Genomic DNA, 17,061 nt, shown 5'->3' on the forward strand with positions numbered 1-17,061 from the left:
CATTACCCATGCTTAAATAGCCTTTTCATACTCTTTGACATTTCATCAAGAAATATGTTTAGATTAAACCATGCACACCATCAAGCATCTCTCATATTGTGTAGTTATACTTCATAACTGGGTTGTCACTATTGCAACAGGGTACCTGCCCACCCACTGATGACAAAGCCAACCAGCTTTGAAATGGTGCCAATTGGGTGGTGGTGTTGCCCATCTTAGAATAACTAACAGTAGTCTTCTCTACCAGAGAAACGTTACATATTCAAAGTAGTGCAATACCTAGGCAACTCGTTGTGAAGATATTCACAATATCAGATATAATAAAACAATGCATGCAATACTACCTGGGTAGTAGAAATGATGGAGATGCATTACCCATGCTTAAACAGCCTTTTTCATACTCTTTGACATTTCGTCAAGAAATATATTTAGAAATATTATTGTCTTGAAACAGCTGCCCAAATCAATGCCAGAGCTCACTCCTGTGCATCAGTCAACACAGCGGCAATCTCCAAGGCATAATGCGCTGGTCCCACAGGAAATAGTTATTGTCGGTGACTCTATTGTCAGGGAGATGGAGAATATATTATGCAAAAAGGATGTGGAACAGGACCAGGGTATGTCTGCCAGGGACAAAAGTTGATGAATTTGTAGAGCAGATATCATCTTTTAAGGGCACAAAAGGTGATATTGTTGTACAAGTTGGCACTAATGTCCTTAAGAGTAAGAGATCTGCAGATTAACTTAACAAGTACGGGTCAATGCTGAAAAGAAGTCACAAGTTAAGGTTAAATTTGAAAGTGCCTTCAATTCTGCCCAGACACAATGGTGGGGGGGGAGTATATGATGAGAGCCTTGTCAATCAATTCGGCCCTGGAGAGATTGTGCAAGGCTCACAGAGTAGAATTTTCCTTCAGCATGGTCTGTGCTTGCTAACAGGTGAGACTGTTTCTACAGGGTGGAATCCATTTAAATAGAAAGGGTGCAAGAATATTTGCTGATGCCATCAAGGCAGTGTTAGTTGGGTCAGAAAACTGCTAGTTTGGGGGCATTCACAGACTAAAAGATTATGGTAGCCGCAGGCAGAAGCGAAAGTGATTCTTGCACTGGTTCTATTGTAATGAGCAGCAGCCTAGAGAGCAAGTTGCCGGGGATTTCAAGAGCTGCTGGGAGTCATCATGGAACAAGTAAATACATGGGCTGTGTTAGGGTAACTAAGGGTAAAAACATGTGCATGTATACTTGCATGTACACTAATGCTAGAAGTATAGTAAATAAATTTCATGAATTTGAAGTGCTGATCAAGACATCAAAGGCAGATATTGTTGGGATATCAGAGACATGGTTTCACACAGATATAAGCAGTGCAGAATTGGAATTTTGGGAGTACAATGTGTACAGAAATGGTTGGAAGGGAGAAGGGGTTTTGCTGTTAGTTAAGATACACACAAAATCTAAGGAAGTGCATCCAGTTGACATGAGTGGACAGTGCAATGTCGAGTCTGTTTGGTGTGACAACCACTGGGAAAGGGAAAATGAGAGTAGGAGTATGTTATAGGCCTAATGATGCTGATGAGTACAATGAACAGTTGAATAGAATGGGCCAGTAAATAAGAATGTCTTATAATGGGGGATTTTAACTTTTTAGATATTGACTGGAACTTGTGGGTTGGTCACTCACATGCTAGCAAGACTTTTGTGGATTTATTGGAAGATTGTTTTCTACAGCAATGTGTTCGAGGGGCAACCAGAGGGAGTAATACCCTTAATCTGAATATCAGCAGCGATGATGCAAGCATTAGGAATTTGCAGATAAAGGAACCACTAGCTGACAGTGATCACAGTGTACTGATGTGGGATTTACTTAAAGATGTAAATACGATCGAGGGTAAAGGGAAGGTTTTTTTTTTTTTTTTGTAAAGGTGACTACAGAGGTCTCAGTCAGTTGATAAATTCTATAGAGTGGGATCAACTGGTGTTGTTACCTACTGTGAATTCTAAATGGGAAGCCTTCAGGGACTTAATCTTGTGGAGGCTACAAGGCTTTTCTTACCAACTAAGAAATACTGTTCAAGATTCATCAGGTCTAAATGAAAAAGACCTGTTGGATGAATTAATGAGGCTCGAATGCAGAGAAAAAAAATGCATGGGATTCACATAAATTATCAGGCAACACAGAAGCCTAAGATAGATATAAGCTAGTCTGTAATCAAGTCACAAAGGAGGTTAGGCAGGCGAAGGCAGATTATGAGGAATCTTTGGCAAAGGACACAAAGAAAAACAGCAAAGAGTTCTTTATTTATGTAAACTCTAGAAGAAAGGCATGGGATTCCCCCACGGTTCGGTGTTGGGCCCATTGTTGTTTTGTGTATTTATCAGTGATATCTATGAAGGTATATCAGGCTTAATGTCCAAATTTGCAGATGATACAAAGGTTGGCAGGGTTGTTAATGACACTAAAGACAGTATGCTACTGCAACAGGATCTAGAAAAGTTAGGCCGATGGGCTCAGAAGTGGCAACTGATGTTTAACATTGACAAATGCAAAGTACTGCATATGTGTAGCTGTAACCCAAGAGAAACATACCAGCTCTGTGGTACTACACTCAGGGAGGTGGAGAATGAAAAAGACCTGTTGGTAATTGTGCAGGCAGATATGAAGTTCTCTGAGCAGTGTAGACGGCCTGCCAGAGCAGATCATGCAGTTTTGTCAATGATATATAGGAATTTAGCTAGCAGAGACAAGGAGGTGATTATCCCTTTGTACAAGCCTATGGTCAGGCCACACCTCGGGTACTGTATACAGGTCTAGAGGCCTCATTTTAGGAAGGATGTAGAGTAGCTAGAATGAGTACACAGAAGGGCAACAAGATTGGTGAGAGGAAAGAGGATGCGCTAATGAAGAAAAGCTTATGTTCTGCAAGTTGCAGAATCTGGAGACTAGGCACCTGTGAGTGATCTGATTGAGGTGTATAAGGCCTTGAATGGTTTGAGCAGTCTCAGTGCTGATGGGATACTTCCGCTTGCTCAGACTAAGAACCTGAGGGGGCATAGATTCAAATTGAGGAGAGATTGTTGTAGAATAGATGTGCAGAAGTTTGCCTTTAGCCAACGGGTAGTTGATTGCTGGAACAGACTTTCATCTCTTGTTGTGGAAGTTGATAGCATAAATAAATTTAACGCTGCACTAGACTGACATTTTGACTGATGCTGTATAAGTTCGCTTTCTTGCATTATATGCCTGTGCTAATGCTAACTTGCAATTTTGCTTTCATGTTAATGTATTTTTCTTTACTATGTACAATTTTTTGCAGAATACTACAAAACTGTTTTTTATGATTTGAATTAAATATGAAAAATCATATTACTTTTTTTTATTATTGCATAGTTGGCAACTAACCTCGTAATAACTAAAACTCATTATTAGCTGATTTTTCATATTCAGCATTGAGACAATTCATTGGATTTTTTCATTTTCAGAAGTATGTTGAGAATACATATTGTAAGATAACATTATTATATAAGTAGACAGCACAAAAGAAACATAAAACATTTGAAACAAAAGAAATAAAAATATGCAAAAAGTCTGCTGAATATGCATAAAAGTTCACTTTTTTTATTAATATTCTATTTTTTGTTAATTTTATTAGTTGGAAAAGTCTGAAATGAGGAAAATAACACTTTATTTATAGGATTTTTTTGGACCAAAACTTTGGACTTGCTTGAATAACATTTTAAAATGATAAATAACATCTTAAATATGATCCACTTAAAGCTGGTTTGAAACTGTACTTATTTTAACTAAAAATAACTATATTCTTTATTAGACATATGATGATTGGTATTATGAGAGCACTTTTTAGCTGACATATATTTTATTAATTTTGTATAATACTCATGCAGATAAAGAAAAATTTATCTTAATTTTATACTTTTTTAATATTTTAGCTACTTGATTATGAGCCTAGAGCTTCTGAACAAGTCCCGCTTCTAATGAAATTAAAGAAGGATACTCAGGCTATGAGTAAAGCTATTGAAAGTGGAGACACAGACCTTGGTAAATATGTAATAGATAAATTTGTTATGCAAGAAACTTTTAAAATTCAGCAAGCTCCTTTTGTGGCTGATTCATTTTGCCTCTGAGCAGTCTCTCTCTCTCTCTCTCTCTCGCTCTCAAATTTACTACTCAGTTTGAACTGTACTCCAATGCTAACCAACCTCAAGGAGCCTGACCTGCTGTGGTTCATTGCCTCATTTGGGGTCTTGCAATTTCAATAACTGATAGCATGCTTCCCCCTAAATGCCATATTTTCAGCATGCTCACAAGTGGTGTGGAATTTTTAGATACTGAGTGGGAAATTCCTTTTGGCTTCTTTTTTTTCTGCTTATAAATGTTTAAATTTGTTAGGTTCCTTCAATGAGCAGTGTGATTGCCTCAGAGCAATTTCATCACATAATTCTCCAGCTTCTTTGATATTGACAATTCACAGTGTTTTCTTTTTGTTGCTATTGTTCACTCCTGCTTCACCAAACAAAGGAAAAACACAAATGAACATTTACTAAATGAGTGACATTCCATTATTTTACTTATGCTGTAGTGCATGCATGTGAAGAGGAGAGAGGGGGCAGCTGTTTATGGTTTTGCTTATCTAATTGTTTAAACAATTGCTTTCCTTTTGCAGCAAAACATATAAAAGTGTTTTGTCATAGAAGGAGGATATATCTTGTTACTGAAAACATTTTGAATTAATCAGATAGTAAATAGTCATTGTGAAGCAATTTTTATTTGAATTAAATTTAACGGTATTTCAAAATAAGCATACTGAAAACCATACAAAATCCTGCTCACATGGGGAAGCGAAATTACTTTGCATTGTCAGATATATTGGATTATCTGATTCTTAATTAAGAAGGTTTTCTGTATCCAGTTTTAAAAATATATTGTTTTTATTTGATTTTATATTTTTGTGTTTACATCAAATTAAAGTTCTATTTAGTTTTAAAGAAATTTTATGGATCTCAGTTGTTTGGATCTTATGTCAAGAATTTTTATGTTTTTACCTTTGTTAACATTAATTTTAAGATTTACACATAAGAATTTTTTTAATGATTTATATTTCTTTATAGTACACCTTGTAATTCAGCACCTAGAACAAGGTGATAAGTGGAAATCTGATTTTTCTATGACTGTAAGAAATTTTCCAGTGGCATATGCACTTTATTTAAAAGTAAGTATATTTTTAAAAGTTACAGTTTCAATCATATGTGGTTAGCCTGGCTGAGGTATTGTTTCAATTAGACAAGGTGAAGGGCTTTACATATTATTAGCATTAGCATTAGTAGAGGCATTTGATGCAAGAAAGCAAGCTTATGCAGCATCAGCCAAAAAAAAAAAAAAAAAAACCACTTCCACTTCACCCCTCTGTTCGTTCAAAATACCTGTCCAGCTGAGCCTTAAACTTATTTAGGCTATCAACCTCCACCACAAGGGATGGAAGTCTGTTCCACCAACCAACCACCCGCAGGCTAAAGGCAAATTTCCGCACGTCTATCCTACATCTGTCTTTCCTCAATTTGAATTTATGCCCTCTCAGGTGATTTTTCTGAGCTAGAGGAAGAATCCCATCAGCATTGAGCATGCTTAAACCATTCAAGGCTTTATACACCTCTATCAGATCACCTCGCTGGTGCCTAGTCTCCAGACACTGTAATTTGCAAAACTTAAGCCTTTCTTCGTAAGAGCACCCCTTTGTTCCATTCACTAATCTTGTTGCCCTTCTCTGTACTCGTTCCAGCAGCTCTACATCCTTCTTGAAATGAGGCCTCCAGACCTGTATACAGTACTCTAGGTGTGGCCTGACCATTGCCTTATACAATGGAATAATCACCTCCTTATCCCTGCTGGAAAAATTCCTGTATATCATTGACAATACTCCATGAGCTACTCTTGCAGCCCGTCTGCACTGCTCAGAGAACTTCATATCTGCCTGCACAACCAATTATGGAACATTTATGGAATGCCTGCCTGCACAATTATGGAACAATCTTATCTACAAAAAAAGAACTAAATCTTCCAAAAGATCTCCTAATCCATTTTGAAAATGTGTATGCTCTCTCTCTCTCTCTCTCTCTCTCTCTCTCTCTCTCTCTCTCTCTCTCTCTCTCTCTCTCTCTCTCTCTCTCTCTCACAGTGATGTTTATTTCAATTGACTTTTTGCTAACTTCAATTTTTTTTGGAAAATGTCTTTATAAGTTGTTTCAACTCCTTATTTGAACTAATTATTCACTATGATTTCTTCTGCTTTAAAGGTAGTACTTTTTCATAATTTCAATCTTGTGGTCATTGTCATTTCCTATTCAGGAATGTCCTCTCTTTTTATCTCTTTTGGGTCAAATTTCTTTACCTGTTCTGCCAGATTCATTTGTTGCTTCTATCTGAATCTGAATGTGACAAGTCATTTGGAATTTTTCAGTTTCATATTTTTTTAAACTTAGCTTTCTCCAATTTAACTTTATAAGCAGTGAAGTAATTTTGATAGTGGAGGGAGGGGTTTAATATGTGATTTGAAACTTAACTAAAGTTAATTTAAAAAGTGCACTCTTACCACATATGAAGTTATATGTTATTTCGAATATTATCATCTCAATACATACTTATATCTAATACAAGTATGTATTGAGATGATATATACATCTAATACAATATCTAATGTATTAGATCATACAATCTAATGTATTATCTATACAATACAAGTTATTTGGGTAACATTTTGCGATCTTCTGTACACCTGTCTTCAGGCCTGATATGCAGTGAACTCCACATTATGTATTGGCCCAACTTTGGAAACAATATTTCTTGTATAAGAAGTAATGAAAGTGCAAACACATTTTAATTTTTAAGTTCAACTTGCTAGTCACCATTTCATAGCACTCCATGAAGAAATGCAGGCCTGCACAGCCATTCATTGCTTATTTTAATTATTTGTGATGATCAGTTCCATAATGGAATCTCTACAAATGTTTTTTTTTTTTTTTTATTAGTTTCAGATCAGTAGTATTCCTTCTTATTATTCCATGTTAACTAGGGTTAACAAATGATTAATGACAGTCTTAAGGCTATGCATACTTATTGTATTCTGCACAAGTATCCTGTGACATCTCCAGATGGGCCATTGTTGTTTTCTGTATTTATCAATGATATTGATGAAGTTATTCAAAATATTATCATTGTCTTCACCATTTGGCATCTCTCATATTGTGGAATTAACTTCACAACCGTGATGACATGTCTGCATTATCAGGATACCTGTCCGCCCACCGATGAGTGCACCAACAAGCTCCAAAACATGTCTGGGTGGTGGTGCCCACTGAGAATAATTAACAGTAGTCTCCTCTACTAGAGAAGCATTATTTATTCATAGTGCAATACCTGGTATCTCATTGTGAAGGTAGCCACCATATGAGAAAAAATCAAACGATGCCGTTACACTACTTATGTAGTTAAATTTACGGGTAAACTGTGGTGTATTTGCACCAATATTATATAGTTTTACAGTTTATATAACTAAAGAAATCTTTGCATCCTTTGCCAATGATTTCTCATAATCTGCCTTCACTTACCTAACCTCCTTTGTGACTTGATTACAGACTAGCTTGTATCTACCATAGGCTTCTGTATCAACTGATAATTTATATGCATCCCACACATTTTTATTCTCTGCCCCAAGCCTCATTAGTTCATCTGACATCCATTTCCCTTTACCACTGATACATCTTTAAGTAAATCCCACATCAGTACACTGTGATCACTGCCACCTAGAGGCGCCTCCATAGCCAGGTGGGAAGGAGCAGCAGTGCGTAGCACACTCTTCTTGATTAGACCGGGGTTCGAGCCCGTCACCACCAAATACGGAGGATGCGGAAAGGTCAGGAATGACCACCGCATATCCTGGAGTAATATGGCCTTAGTTGCTAATGCTCCTAAAAACCAAATAACAAAAAACAACAACAACAACTGCCACCTAGTGGTTCCTTTTTCTGCATATTCTTAATGCATGAAGAATCACTACTAACAATCAGATCAAGACTATTACTCCCGCTAGTTGCCTCTATAAAATGCTGCTGTAAAAAACAATAATCCAATAAATCCACAAAAGCCATGCAAGTGTGCGAGTGACCAAATCACAAGTTCCTATCTATATCTGGGAAGTTAAAATCCCCCATTATAAGTCACTGATTTTCTGGCCCACTCTTTCTCTGTATAATTGTTTATTGTACTCATCAGAATCATTACGCATTAGCATTAGTAAAGGCATATGATGCACTAATGCAAGCTTATACAGTATCAGCCAAAAATAAAACACCCCTTCTCGTTTCACCCATTTCTTTCCCAGTGCTTATGTCACACCAAACTAACTCAACATTGCACTGTCCATCTATGTAAACTGCTTAGATTTTATGTGTTTCTTAACTAAGGAAGTGCATCCAGTTGACGTAGATGGACACCAATGCTTTAAACACCTCAATCAGATCTCTTCACAGGTGCTTACTGTTGAGATGCTGCAGTTTGCAGAACTGAAGTCTTTCTAGGTAAGAGCACCCTTTTGTTTCCTTCACCAGTCTGGTTGCCCTTCTCTGCACCTGTTCCAGCAGATCTACATCCTTCCTAAAGTATACACATTGTAATCCCCAAATTCCAATTCTGTAATCCTTATATCTGTGTGACACCATGCCTCTGATATCCCGACAATATCTGCCTTTGATGTCTTGACCAGCACTTCAAATTCATCAAATTTCTTTACTATACTCCTAGCATTGGTGTAATTGCAAGTATACATGCATCTGTTCTTATTGTTAGTTACTCTAACACAGCCCATGTATTTACTTGTTTCTTGACTCCCACGAACTTGCTTTCTGAACTGCTGCTCATTCCAATAGAAGCAGTGCAAAAATCATATTCACCTCTGCCAGCAGCTACTGTTAATCTATTATTCTATGAACCCCCCCCCCCACCTAACACTGACTTGATTGCATCAGCAAATATTCTTGCACCCTTTTTATTTAAGTTTATCCCATCCCTGTAGAAGCAATTTCTCCTGTTAACAAGCACAGACTATGCTGAGAAAAATTCTACCCATGAGCGCTGCACAATCTCTCCAGGGCCGAATTGATTGACAATGCTCTCATCATATACTCCCTCCTATCCTATCGTGTCTGGGCTGGATTGCAGACATTTTCAAATTTAACCCTAAGTAGTGCAAGAACGACTTGCACCTCTGCTTGCAGCTGTTGTTATTAGTTGTGTATCTTTTCTCCCCAAACTAGCAATTTTCTGACCCAACTAACATTCTCTTATAATGTGCATATATGCAGTGACTAAGAGGAAATCTCTATAGCATTTCAATTGAGAAATCACTTGTTTTGGATTGTACAGTAATATATTTATGTAGCAAGAATCTGAGTAGAATATTGCTAAAATGTAGTAATAGTAGTTGTAGTAATGGGAAATGATGCAAGAAAGCAAATGTAGTAGTAGTAGTAGTGGCATGTGATGCAAGAAAGCAAATGTATGAGCTTATGCAGCATCAGCCAAAAAAAAAAAAAAAAAAAATCACACCATTCCCTCCAAATGCCTGTCCAGTTCCTCCTTAAATTTATTCAACCTATCAACTTCCACAACGACAGATGGAAGTTTGTTCCAGCAATTAACCACCCGCTGGCTAAAGGCAAATTTCCGCACATCTATTCTACATCTGTCTTTTCTTAATTTGAATTTATGCCCCCTTAGGTTCGTAATCTGAACAAGTGGAAGGATCCCATCAGAATTCAGCGTGCTCAACCCATTCAAGGCCTTATATACCTCAGTCAGATCACTGCGCAGGTGCCTAGTCTCCAGCCACTGCAATTTGCAGAACTTAAGCCTCTCTTGGTAAGAGGATCCCTTCATTCCCCTCACCAATCTTGTTGCCCTTCTCTGTACACGCTCAAGTAAATCTACATCCTTCCTAAAATGAGGCCTCCAGACCTGTACGCAGTACTCAAGGCGTGGCCTGACCATTGCCTTATACAGAGGGATAATCACCTCCTTTTCCCTGCTAGCAAAATTCCTATATATCATTGACAAAACCCCATGACCTGCCCTGGCAGCCTGTCTACATTGCTCAGAGAACTTCATATCTGACTGCACAATTACTCCCAGGTCTTTTTCATTTTCTACCACCTTAAGTGTAGTACCACACAGTTGGTACGTTTCTCTGGGGTTACTTCTACCCATATGCAGTACTTTGCATTTGTCAAGGTTAAACTTCAGTTGCCACTTCTTAGCCCATATGCCCAAATTATCTAGATCCTGTTGCAGTAGCACACTGCCATTACTGTCATTAACAACCCTGCCAACCTTTGTATCATCTGCAAACTTGGACATTAAGCCTGATATACCTTCATCAATATCATTGATAAATATACAAAACAACAGTGGACCTAACACCGAACCCTGTGGGACTCCACTAATAACATTAGTCCAAGAAGAGCAGCATCCATTGATTACCACCCTCTGTCTTCTCCCACTTAACCATCCTTTTATCCATTGTAGCAACTTACCCTTAATACCATTCTGCTCCAATTTGTACAATAGTCTTCCATGCGCAACAGTGTCAAAAGCTTTCCTGAAATCCAAATATATGATATCAAAATTATTTTTTTCATCCAGTTCCTTTTTAACCACATCATAATATCCTATCAAATTTGTCAGACAAGACTTTCACTTAACAAACCCATGCTGTGTCTGAATTATTGCTGCAGTCTTGTCTGGATGATCCTGCAATGCATCTTTAACCAGTGACTCCATTATTTTACCCGGAACAGAAGTTAAACTAACTGGTCTGTAATTACTCGTGTCACCCTTCGATCCCCCTTTGTGAATTGGGGATACATTTGCACATCTCCAGTCCGTGGGCACCTCCCCTGAGTCCAGGGATGCTCTCATAATTATGGCTAAGAGTTTGCTTAGTTGCTTTGTCGCCTCCTTTAATATAACTGGATAGATACCATCCACCCCAGGTGCTTTTCTTACGTTTAACTTCAACAATTTCTCTTCCACTTTGCTCTCAGTTATTACAAGATCATTAAGCACACTGCTACAATTTGATAACCTTCTGCCATTTTCAAACCTTAATAACTCCTCATGTGTGAATGTAGATGCAAAATACTCATTCAGTTTGTTTGCTATCTGAGCAGGATCATCAACAGTCGAACCATCGATGTCAAGTGGACCAATCAGATTCATCCCCTTCCTTTTAGAGTTTATATAAGTAAAGAAATCTTTGCTGTTTTTCTTAGCATCTTTTGCCAAGGATTTCTCGTAATCTGCCTTCGCCTGCCGAACCTCCTTTGTGACCTGATTACAGATTAACTTATATCTGCCATAGGCTTCTGAGTCGCTTGATAATCTATATGCATCCCATGCATTTTTCTTCTCTGTTACGAGTCTCATTAGTTCATTTGACAACCATTTAGGCCTAAACCTTGAACAATATTTCTTAATAGGTATGAAACTTTTAGTAGCTTCCACGATTAATTCCTTGAATGCTTCCCACTTAGAATTTACTGTTGGTAACATCGTCAGTTGATCCCACTGTACAGAATTTAAAAACTGTCGGAGACCACTGTACTCGCCTTTACGGAAGCAAAAACCCTTTCCTTTACCCCTGATGGTAATTAAATCTTTAAGTAAATCCCACATCAGTACATTGTGATCACTGCCACCTAGTGGTTCTTTTATCTGCAAATTCCTAATACATGAATAATCACTGCTGATAACCAGATCAAGAGTATTACTTTCTCTGGTTGCCTCTCGAACATGCTGCTGCAGAAAACAATCATCCAATAAATCCACAAAAGTCTGACTAGTGTGTGAGTGCCCAACCCACAAGTTCCAGTCAATATCTGGGAAGTTAAAATCCCCCATTATAAGACATTCCGATTTACTAGCCCACTCTATTTCTCTGTACAATTGTTCATTGTACTCATTCGAGTCATTAGGCCTATAACACACTCCTACTCTAATTTTTGCTTTCGCAGTGCTTATGTCACACCAAACTAACTCAACAGTGCACTGTTCATCTATATCAACTGGATGCACTTCTTTTGATTTTATGTTTTTCTTTATTAGCAGCATAACACCTCCTCCGTTCCTATCCTGTCTATCCTTTCTGTACACATTGTACTCCCCAAATTCCAGTTCGGCATTCCTTATATCTGTGTGACACCACGTCTCTGATATCCCAACAATATCCGCCTTTGATGTCTTGACCAACACTTCAAATTCATCAAATTTATTTACTATACTTCTAGCATTGGTATACATGCAAGTATACATGCACCTATTCCTATTCCCAGCCACTCTAACACATCCCATATACCCACCTGTTTCACGATGACTGACATCCGTCCCTGAAACCCCCAACACCCCTCGCTCCAGGTCGCTACTTATTCTAATAGAAGTTGTGCAAGAATCCCCTTCACCTCTGCCTACGGCTACTGTTAAACTATTAGTCCTTGTATCTCCCCAAGCTATAAGTTTTCCGACCCACCTAACACTGCCTCGATAGCATCAGCAAATATTCTTGCACTCTTTCTATTTAAGTGTATCCCATCCCTGTAGAAGCAATCTCTCCTGTTAACAAGTACAGTCCAGGCTGAAAAAAATTCTACCCTTTGAGCCTTGCACAATCTTTCCAGGGCCGAATTGATCGACAAGGCTCTCATCATATACTCCCTCCTATCGTGTCTGGGCAGAATTGCAGACACTGTTAAATTCAACCCTAATTCACGGCTTTTTTTCATCAGTGACCTGTACTTGTTAAGTAATTCTGCTGGTCTCCTACTCTTAATATCATTAGTGCCAACGTGTACAACTATATCACCTTTTGTGCCCTTAAAAGATGATATCTGCTCTACAACATCATCAACCTTTGCCCCTGGCAGACATACCCTGGTCCTGTTCCGTCTATCCTTTCTACAAAGGATGTTTCCCGTTTCCCTGACAATAGAGTCACCAACAACTACTAGTTCCTTTGGGACCAGCGCAATCTGCCTTGGGGGTTGCCGCTGTGTTGCGCGATGACCAAGTGCAAGCTCTGGCGTTGATGTGGGCAGCTGAGAGCCTGATGGGCCCCTCAATTTAGATCTTTCGAGGGCATTCACCCTGTCCTTCCAACTCTCATATAGGCCCATAACAACGCTGAGTTGTCACCTGATTTCCTTACACTCCTTACATCGTGCACACACAAAGACATCCCCCATGGCAATATCATGTTCCGTTCCAGACAGTTCGGCAAACATTTCACAAGTTGCACATTTTTTAAGGCTGTGATGCGTTGGAGAATCGCCCCCCTCAGTTCTCCCCCTAGTCACAGCACTCCTGCCACTTTGTGCCCGTTGCTTTGCTGCTCTAGTTTGGGGCATGCTATTTTAAATTAATAAGATCAATAAATTAAATTAAATTAAATGTCAATACTACGCTATCTAATAGAAACAGTGAAGCGTATTACTGTTTCTATAATTATACGTTAGAGCTACCTAACTACCTCAATTAAAAATTTGAATTCCCTATCACTATATACAAAAACAATGCCTGCAATATTTGAATGAAATAACGGTTTTATAAAGTATTACGTATATCCACAAAAACTGTTTATACAAATTAAAATAAAAATAACCAGCGTAATTAGAACTATAAGACAACGTATTAAGTACAATATAAAATAACAATTATGTAAATAATAAGCAAAAACTTATCGTTTTTTTTCGGAGCCTGTAACTCGCAACTGTATTTTCTAAAGAGAGTCAGCGCCCCCAAAAACACACACACACACACACACACACACAAAAAAAAAAAAAACTACACTGTTTACTTCCATACCCATCAAGAATTTGTCTAGTTCTTCCTTGAATTTATTTAACCTATCCACTTCCAAAATAACAAATGGTAGCCTATTTCAACAATCACCAATCTGCTGGCTGAAAGCAAACTTCTTCTTATCTATCCTATAGCCATCCTTCCTCAAATTGAATTTATGTTCCCCCATTTGTGGCTTCAGTTAGGGGATGAATTCCATTAACATAAAATTTACTCAATCCATCCAATGCTTTAAACACCTCAATCAGATCTCATTGCAGGTGCTTACTGTTGAGGCACTGCAATTTGCAGAACTTATGCCTTTCTAGGTAAGAGCACCCTTTTGTTCCCTTCACCAGTCTGATTGCCTTTCTCTGTGGGCGCCTCCATAGCCAGGTGGGCAGGAGCAGCAGTGCATAGCACACGCTTCTTGATTAGACCGGGGTTCGAGCCCGTGCCCACCAAATACAGAGGATGCGAAAAGGTCAGAGAATGACCACCGCATATCCACGGAGCAATATGGCCCTAGTTGCTAATGCTCCTAAAAACCAAAAAAACAACAAACAAACAAACAAACCCTTCTCTGCACCCATTCCAGCAGATCTACATTCTTCCTAAAGTGAGGCCTCCAGACCTGTATGCAGTAGTCAAGGTGTGCTGTAATCATGGCTTTATACAAATGGAAAATCACTTCCTAATCCCTGCTAGCAAAGTTTCTGTATATCATTGACAAAACCCTGTGAGCTGTCCTGGTAGCACGCTTGCACTGTTCAGAGAATTTTATGTCTGATTTTGCAATTACCCCAAGTCATTTTCTCCAATTTTCTCCACTACCTCGAGTGTACCACAGAGTTCATAAGTTACTTTGCATTTACTGCTACCCATGTGCAGTACCTTGCATTTGTCAGTGTACTTTAACTGCCATTTCTCAGCCCATTGACCCAATTTTCCGAGATCTTCTTACAGTAACTTCCCTGATGACTGTTGTTAACCACTCTGATAACCTTTATATCACCTGCAAATTTAGACATTAAGCCTGATATACATCAGGCTTAATGTCTAAATTTGCATCAATGTCATTTATAAATATTGAAAACAACAATGGGCCCAGCACTAAACCTTGGGGAACTCCACTAATAATTAGTCCATGAAGAGCAGTGCCCATTGATAACCAATCTCTGTCTTCTTCCACTTAATTATCCCTTTATCCATAGCAGTAATTTGTCCTTAATGCCAAATTGCTCCAGTTTGTACAGCAGAATTTTATGTGCAACAGTACCAAAAGCCTTCCTGAAAAATAAGTATATGATATCAAAATTATTTTTTGCATCCAGTTCCTTTGTGATCACATCATATTATTCAATCAAATTGGTCAGAGAAGACTTCTCCTTAACAAACCCATGCTGTGTCTGAACTATAAATGCAGTCTTGTCTAGATGATCTTGCAATGCTTCTTTAACCAGCAAGTCCATTATTTTCCCCAGAACAGAAGTTAAACCAGCAAGTCCGTAATTATTTGTGTCACCCTTTGATCCCCTTTCTGAATTGGGGATACATTTGCACATCTCCAGTCCATGGGACCACTCCTGAATCCAAGGATGCTCTAATAAGAATGGCTAAAGGTTTGTTTACCTCCTTTGCTACCTCCAAAAAATAACCTGGGAACATATACCCCACGTTATTTTTTCAGTCCATCCTCTACAGTTTCTTCTCCCCTTCCCTTTCAGTGATCACAAAATCATTTAGCTCCTCATTAGTGTTTTATAAATTTCTGGGACATCTTCCCTAAAGAATTTCTCATCTGTGAACGTAGATGCAAAATATCTATTTCATTTGTCTGCAACATGAGCAGGGTCATCAACAGTTAACCCAAAGTCTAACAGGATCTAGAAAAGTTAGGCAGATGGGCTGAGAAGTGACAACTGAAGTTTAACATTGACAAATGCAAAGTACTCCATTTGGGTAGCAGTAACCCAAGGGAAACGTACCAACTGTGTGGTACTACGCTCAGGGAGGTGGAGACCTGGGGTAATTGTGCAGTCAGATATGAAGTTCTCTGAGCAGTGCAGACAGGCTGCCAGAGCAGGTCATGGAGTTTTGTCAATGATAAATAGGAATTTTGCTAGCAGAGACAAGGAGGTGATTATACCTTTGTATAAGGCAATGGTCAGGCCATACCTTGAGTACTGCATACAGGTCTGGAGATCTCATTTTAGGAAGGATGTAGAGTTGCTAGAAGGAGTACAGAGAAGGGCAACAGGATTGGTTAGAGGACAAAGGGATGCTTACAAAGAAAGGCTTAAGTTCTGCAAGTTGCAGCCTCTAGAGACTAGGCACCTGCGAGGTGATCTGATCGAGGCATATAAAGCCTTGAATGGTTTGAGCAGGCTCAATGCTGACGGGATACTTCCACTTGCTCAGATTAAGAACATGAGGGGGCATAGATTCAAATTGAGGAAAGACAGTTGTAGAATACATGCACAAGTTTGCCTTTAACCAATGGGTAGTTGATTGTTGGAACAGACTTCCATCTGTTGTTGTGGAAGTTGATAGCTTAAATAAATATAAGGCTGAACTAGACAAACATATGGAGTGGCCAGATGGGTGAAATAGGAAGGGTTTTTTTTTTTTTTTTGGCTGATGCTGGTATAAGGTTGCTTTCTTGCATCATATGCCTCAACTAATGCTAATGCTAGAATGCTAGTAACCAAATCACTCAATGTGATTCAACCACTTCTTTCTATTGTTAATATAAGCATAGAAGTCTTTGCTCTTTTCTTTGCATTCTTTGCCAGGGACTTCTCATAATCTGCCCTAGCTTGCATAACCTCCTTTTTGACTTGATTACAGACTAATTTATATCTACCGTAGTCTTCTGTATCACCTATAATTTATATGCATCCCATGCACCTTTCTTCTATGCCATGTATCTCAATAGTTCATTTGACTTCCATTTAGGTCTAAACCTTGAACAACATTTCTTCATTGGTATGAAAAGCCTAATAGCTTCTTTGATTACTTCCCTGAATAGTTTCCATGTAGAATTTGCTTTTGCTATCTTCATCAGTTTTTCTCATTGCACAGAATTTAAAAACTGTCTGAGACCACTGTACAGTAGTTATGTCTTCAATTAAATTCCATATTAGTACAATGTGATCATTGTC

At 38.4% G+C, this 17,061-nt stretch overlaps 1 protein-coding gene across 3 annotated transcripts in view; it reads left to right on the forward strand.

The window, feature by feature from the left end:
* The window catches only part of Vps16A (vacuolar protein sorting 16), a 489,369-nt gene that overhangs the window by 360,610 nt on the left and 111,698 nt on the right, over positions 1-17,061 (forward strand). For all 3 annotated transcript variants that reach the window (XM_090381825.1, XM_090381827.1, XM_090381826.1), the window contains 2 exons: positions 3,949-4,057; positions 5,128-5,228. In XM_090381825.1, the coding sequence (XP_090237951.1) occupies positions 3,949-4,057; positions 5,128-5,228 (210 nt within the window). The remainder of the gene's footprint in view (positions 1-3,948; positions 4,058-5,127; positions 5,229-17,061) is intronic.

Source organism: Mastigoproctus giganteus, chromosome 9, assembly GCF_048544385.1.
Source record: "Mastigoproctus giganteus isolate SK-2022 chromosome 9, ASM4854438v1, whole genome shotgun sequence".
Lineage (NCBI taxonomy): Eukaryota > Metazoa > Arthropoda > Arachnida > Uropygi > Thelyphonidae > Mastigoproctus > Mastigoproctus giganteus.